The following is a 6,312-nucleotide window of genomic DNA, read 5'->3' on the forward strand; positions in this document are numbered from 1 at the left end:
CTTAATTTTTTTGAGCAGTGTATATTTCACAGCGGTTTTGTCACCAACTGAAATTAAGCAAACTATTTTTTGCAACCAGGAAATGGTGGAATGACTTCTGCATAGCTCATCTTTTAATTCTGACTAATTTGAGTAAGTGTCACTAGCTATGTTGTTGCTACAGTGTCTCAAGAGGGACAAATAGTAATATTGCTGCTTCCCCCCTCATTCTTCAAGCGAAGGTGTTTTTAAGGGAGTATGTAAGTTCGCTTCTCCTAACCAAGTTCTGGTAGAAGCAAACTGAACCTTGTAAGGATGTGTGCTGAGAATCAGAAAGCGAGTCAGTGATTTATCAATAAGCAAAACATAATATAAAACACCAACAACGCACAGACATGAAACCGAAACAAGCTGTTCAGCTGTCTCTTCAATTACTAACTCCTTCTCCAGCTTGATAAAAGCCAGTGTTGCTTTGTCTTGGAAGAGAGCTTCTTTTTATGTCTTGTGTTGGCTGTTGTGGCGGCAGGCAGTAAAAGTGGTTTAATATCTTTTTGTAGCCGCTCCTTCAGAGGTATGTGTATGCGAATAGGACTTAGTGTTTTTGGTTAATGACATTTTTCACTTAAAGTTTTGGTAATCATTCTGTTTCATTTGTTCCCGGGGGGGAAGGGAAACGCACCTTGGGAGTGTTGAGGCAAGAGGCCTGCGGGCCTACATAACCAGTAGTATATAATCTGTCTCTGCACACTAGGTAAGACTTGGGCAGACCACCCCCTGAACTTTGGTTAGGGCACCAGGTGGTGCTAAAGGTTGGCTAAGAAGTGTGAAGGTAGGAGAGGGGGTGCTAACTTTTCTTTGCTTTGGTTCTGTCCAGCCCCCTTTCCCCACTTTACTGTGTTTAGGAATAATAAATTCCCTGTAAACTGTATTTTTCTCTGCTTCTGTCGTCCTTCCCCGCATCTACGATCACATTATTCACTGCACGGGGAGTTGAGATGTAGCAGGGTGTTGCATTCCCTCCAAGAGGCCTACGTAACACAGTCAAAAGTTTGGACACCTACTCATTCAAGGGTTTAATTTATTTTTACAAATCAAAATATATTTTAGATTCTTCAAAGTAGTCACCCTTTGCCTTGACAGCGCCGCACACTCATGGCATTCTCTCAACCAGCTTCACCTGGAATGCTTTTCCAACAGTCTTGAATACCTTCCCACATATGCTGAGCACTTGTTGGCTGCTTTCCCTTCACTCTGCTGTCCAACTCATTCCAAACCTTCTCGATTGGGTTGAGGTCAGGTATTTTGATTCAGCATTCCATCACTCTCCTTCTTGGTCAAATAGCCCTTACACAGCCTGGAGGTGTGTTGGGTCATTGCCCTGTTGAAAAGCTCATTATAGTCCCACTAAGCGCAAAACAGATAGGATAGCGTATCGTTGCGGAATGCTGTGGTAGCCATGCTGGTTAAGTGCCTTGAATTTTAAATCACTGACGGTGAGTTTGACCACGAAGTCCTCATGAGAGCCAGTTTCATCATATGGCTTTTGCGACTGCACTTAAACTTTCGACGGTCATGAAATTTTCCAAATTGACTGACCATGTTTTTAAAGTAATGATGGACGGTCATTTCTCTTTGCTTAATGGAGATGTTCTTGCCATTTTACCACAGAAGGCTATCTTCTGTGTACAACCCCTACCTTGTCACAACACTACTGATTGGCTCAAACTCATTAACTAAAGAAATTCCACAAATTAAGGCACACCTATTAATTGTAATGCATTCAAGGTGACTACCTCATGAAGCTGGTTGAGAGAATGCCAAGAGTGTGCAAAGCTGTCATTAAGGCAAAGGGTGGCTGCTTTGCACAATCTCAAATATAAATATACACTTTTTTGGTTACATGACTCCATATGTGTTACTTCATAGTTTTGATGTATTCACTACTATTCTACAATGTAGAAAATAAATAAATAACCCTTGAATGAGCAGGTGTGTTCAAACTTTTGACTGGTGCTGTATATCTCATGACTAAGTTTCTGCCACCATTTCTCGCATCATTCATTTTAACACAAAGATCCTTGTCAAACGAACAAATGATCTGTCTGCAATCTGCATGAACTACCAAACCTATCGTTTTCCATCACTGCTGTAGTGATTTTTTTTTGTGTGTGTGTCTGACTTTACTCGGTTAAAGACTGGATGGAAACGTAGTTAGCTGACATTGATTCTCTTAATTTGGGCATTGCAACAAATCTTGCATTACTTGTGTCATTATTTAGACTCACAGTCTAGTGAACAACCATGACGTCATAACGAGGCGCATTATCACGGAACATGACGTAGACAAAGGGAGATCAGATTGGTTTCTAGATTTGTAAACACAGAACCAGATAATCACAACACAAAATTAAACCGGACTGTTTTCGTAATAATACCCAACAACTGGCGTCCATTTCAACTATCATACGATCGTTTTGCTGTTGAAGTCTCTCGGTGTGCGCATGCCAAATGGCGTAGTGCATGAGCAATCGAGAGGAAGTGGCGGGTGATCTGGGTCCGCACCTTTTCCGGTAACAGCACCGCCACCGCTTTGACTGAACGACTGTAAGAGAGAGGCAAGAGCGGGGAGAATCAACCTGGGGACCGGGGGTTGCCGCAGTTGTAGGTAAGCTACCTATCACATTTTCCAACGCGACGCCTTTTGTGTAATCGTTTTAAATGATATTGCGCGCTATTTTCAGGCTGGAACAGTGCACTTTTGACATAAGGGTAGCCGATTAAAGTTGTGCTCTGTCTGTCTGACACCCCTCCCTTTTCTGAATTGCTCTTGTGTTACAGGGAGAGAGAGAAGAGAGAGGAAGAACGGAAAGTCGGATGAATCAATTACCTTTTGAGCATTCTAGACCTGGTTGTCCCGTCGAAGATACGACTGTGGGTGATCTTATTTGTCTCCGGTACAATGAACTCCCGAATAGAAACGTTATTTTGAATCCGCCGATTGGAATAAGGGCAAGGGGACAGCCGGCAGACAAGGAGGAAGTCGGAACTACTACGGGCTTTTGAGAGGGCCTACTTTCTTAAACGCAACTATTAGGCTATATTTTTGGTATTTCTTTCTACATTATTGAAAACACCAAGGTATGCACTGGGACCTGACATTTAGATTCAAATGATATCGGGTTGCTAGGCCAATCGTTTGAATCAAAAGGACTGAATTATAGTGTTGTGGATTATGAAAATATTTCCCCACCCTCTCCCGGCACCTAGACGTCAAATTCTCAACCACTTCAATTTCCCTTTGCACACCTCTCATAGTTCCTAGTTATTTTCCGACAGCTGTTAAGGTAACGGAATATTTGTATCTTTCAGTGAATAATTGTCCATTGCTTGCCCGCCATTCTAGACACAAGAGTATCTGGAACAGTCGTTTGTAACTGCCACCGTCTTTTAAAAAAAGTATACTTGTGTCAACCTACCGCTGATAGACTGTCACGTGGACGTCTGCTGTCAGGCAACCTGCTACCGCAATAGAAACGAAACCTGTAACTTTAAAAAAAATATCAATTTCTGCTCTCTTGAAATCATAGGGAAGCAATTTAGATTTTTTTGTAAGGAAGTGGATGTTCATGCACAGCTTACAATATGGGGAAAATGCTCTCAAAGATCTTTGGCAACAAGGAGATGAGGATATTGATGCTTGGACTTGATGCTGCTGGCAAGACCACCATCCTCTACAAGCTGAAGCTGGGCCAGTCCGTCACCACCATTCCCACTGTTGGCTTCAACGTTGAGACGGTAACCTACAAAAACGTGAAGTTCAACGTGTGGGACGTGGGGGGCCAGGACAAGATCCGGCCGCTGTGGAGGCACTACTACACCGGCACCCAGGGTCTCATCTTCGTGGTGGACTGTGCCGACAGGGACCGGATAGACGAGGCCCGCCAGGAGCTCCACCGGATCATCAACGACCGGGAGATGCGAGACGCCATCATCCTGATCTTCGCCAATAAGCAGGACCTGCCCGACGCCATGAAGCCCCACGAGATCCAGGAGAAGCTGGGCCTGACCCGGATCAGGGATAGGAATTGGTACGTTCAGCCATCGTGTGCTACCACCGGTGATGGACTATACGAGGGTCTGACCTGGCTCACCTCCAATTACAAATCTTAATGTTCATCACTTCTATGTTCAGCCTGGACTGTTTAGTTACAACAAGCAAAAAAGAAGTGAAATGAACAAGAGATGGAAAAAAATTACAAGCTGAGGCAATTAATGAATAATATGACTTCTCAGATGATTAAATGAAAAGTTTGATTCTACTTTTTTTCTTTTGATAATGACTTCCCTATAACCCACATTTTTCTTTATAAACAAAAATACTATTGTTTTGGCTGGCTTTTCTTTCATACCTTTTCCCGCCTTGGCTCTGTAATATACTTCGCTCACGTTCTTGTCACTCAATACTTTACTTTCAGAAGCTTTGAAAGATGTGTATTCAAAAACAAAATCTCTTGTATGATGTTTTGGGGGATGGCAGGGTTCTATAGATACATTAGACAGCCTTTTCATACAGTATTCTCATGTCCCAACTTCCACCCAAAAGATGGGAAACGCCCCTTTTGAGGATGTTACCCATTCATATCTGTGCTGGAAACAAAGGGGCAGCATCAGCATATCAGTTCAACTGCCACCATGTTTTTTTTTTAAAGAATTAAGATGGTGTATTATGGACATGTAAGGACCTAATGAAGAAGTACTTTTTTCACTGTTGATTGATTGTTTAAAAAAAAAATATCCCAAAAATTGCTGAGATTGAAGAAAATGTGTTTCTACGTAACTCCTTAAACAGTGATTCCATCCATGATGTCTGCTAGGGAAGTTTTCTAAAAAGACACTATATGGATGCTGGAATATATGGAAACTGACATGGATGGATATTGTTGTATTTTTGTTCTGTTTTCGGATCAGAATCTTTTACCACTGATCTCGTTTTGCCTCTTCTTCCAAGCGCTTCCATTTGCAGTTCTGGCTGGCTTTTGCGAAGCCCTGAGTTTATAGGTGCGCCAACAGACTGACAGCATGGCGGAATGCACACTCATAGCTGAGTCTGCACTGTAGGTGGGGGGGGACTACCCTATCCATGAGAGGATGGGAAGACACATACTATAGGCCCCTTGACTAAAAGTGCACTCTTGAATGACTCTTGGACCCCAGTAAGTTTACTTTTCAACCCCCCCCCCCCCCCCCACCACCACCACCACCATACCACTTCAATGGTGCTCTGCTCTCCAGTAACTGGGGCCTTTGCGCTGCTCATTCACATCAGCTGTACAGCTCGTTTCAGGCAAGACTGTACTTTCTGGTCAGTATAGATAAATGCTTTGTTTTATTTTTTTGTTCAATTTGCTATGCTGACTAAATAATAAAGATATCCAGATCAACATGGAAGTGGAGCTTTTTCAATATGATGCCTGCAACACAAGTTGGTTAACATGTACATGCTTAAACTATTTGAATGTCACGAAAGAGGAAGTAAAATTTGGCTGTTAAAAAAATTGTTGTGTGAACTGTGAAGTCTGTTTGGTGTGTTTCCGTTGTGCTCTTTCATGGCATGAGTCACAGGCTTTGAATAAGTGATGAGATCTCTGGTTTCGGGTTGTGATTGTCAGGTAGCTTAGACCTTACTTTCAAGGCCTCTATGTATCCCATAGTCCATTAGAATACTGTAGTAGGAGTCTCTGGTGTATTTAACCCAAAGTGCTTTTTGACATTTAGGGATGTGTAAGCAAATCATGCCCAAGCTGTTTTTCTTTTGTGAATTTGTAAGGGGTTATAGTCAAACTCCGTTTCTAAAATACATTTTCACACTTGAAGTTGAAGAAAGTTAGTCCTTAAGTTGGTGTTGGTTTGAACGTAGAAGACTGCTGACAGATTGAACCCCACCACCTTGTCCATTAGCCTCAAATGGCCACAGATTGAGAGACATTGACTGGATGGAACTGACTGACACCTGTCTACTTGTGTACAGAGATGGTAGATAAAAAATTTAAAAATCTTTTTTTTTTTTAATGGGTCACTCAAAGCCTTGTCCTCAAGAACAAACAAAACACAGTGAATTTGAGTATGTACGTTGACATTTTCCATTGTATACATTCACAAATGTAAATAATACATAAGGCAAGGGAAAAAGGTTGGTCACATTTGAACATGCCCTTAGTTGCTCAAAGTAAGTTACTGTTTTGGCAAGTGTACCGTAATGCGTTTGTGTTCACACCAATGAGAACCTGCTTGGCGTCTCGGTTGGAGAGTGATGTCATCCTTCATGCTCATGTG

At 42.2% G+C, this 6,312-nt stretch overlaps 1 protein-coding gene across 2 annotated transcripts; it reads left to right on the forward strand.

Annotated features, from left to right (window-relative positions):
* Positions 1 to 2,324: 2,324 nt before the first annotated feature.
* Positions 2,325 to 5,534, forward strand: LOC139415339 (ADP-ribosylation factor 6). 2 transcript variants are annotated; one of them, XM_071163404.1, is made up of 2 exons: positions 2,325 to 2,644; positions 2,818 to 5,534. In XM_071163404.1, the coding sequence occupies exon 2, from the start codon at positions 3,622 to 3,624 to the stop codon at positions 4,147 to 4,149; it is 528 nt and encodes a 175-aa protein (XP_071019505.1). In that variant the 5' UTR covers positions 2,325 to 2,644; positions 2,818 to 3,621; the 3' UTR covers positions 4,150 to 5,534. The 2 variants fall into 2 exon arrangements, with proteins under 2 accessions (XP_071019505.1, XP_071019506.1); XM_071163405.1 differs by having other exon boundaries at positions 2,824 to 5,534.
* The last annotated feature ends 778 nt before the right edge of the window (positions 5,535 to 6,312 follow it).

The sequence above is a fragment of the Oncorhynchus clarkii genome, chromosome 8 (assembly GCF_045791955.1).
Source record: "Oncorhynchus clarkii lewisi isolate Uvic-CL-2024 chromosome 8, UVic_Ocla_1.0, whole genome shotgun sequence".
NCBI lineage: Eukaryota > Metazoa > Chordata > Actinopteri > Salmoniformes > Salmonidae > Oncorhynchus > Oncorhynchus clarkii.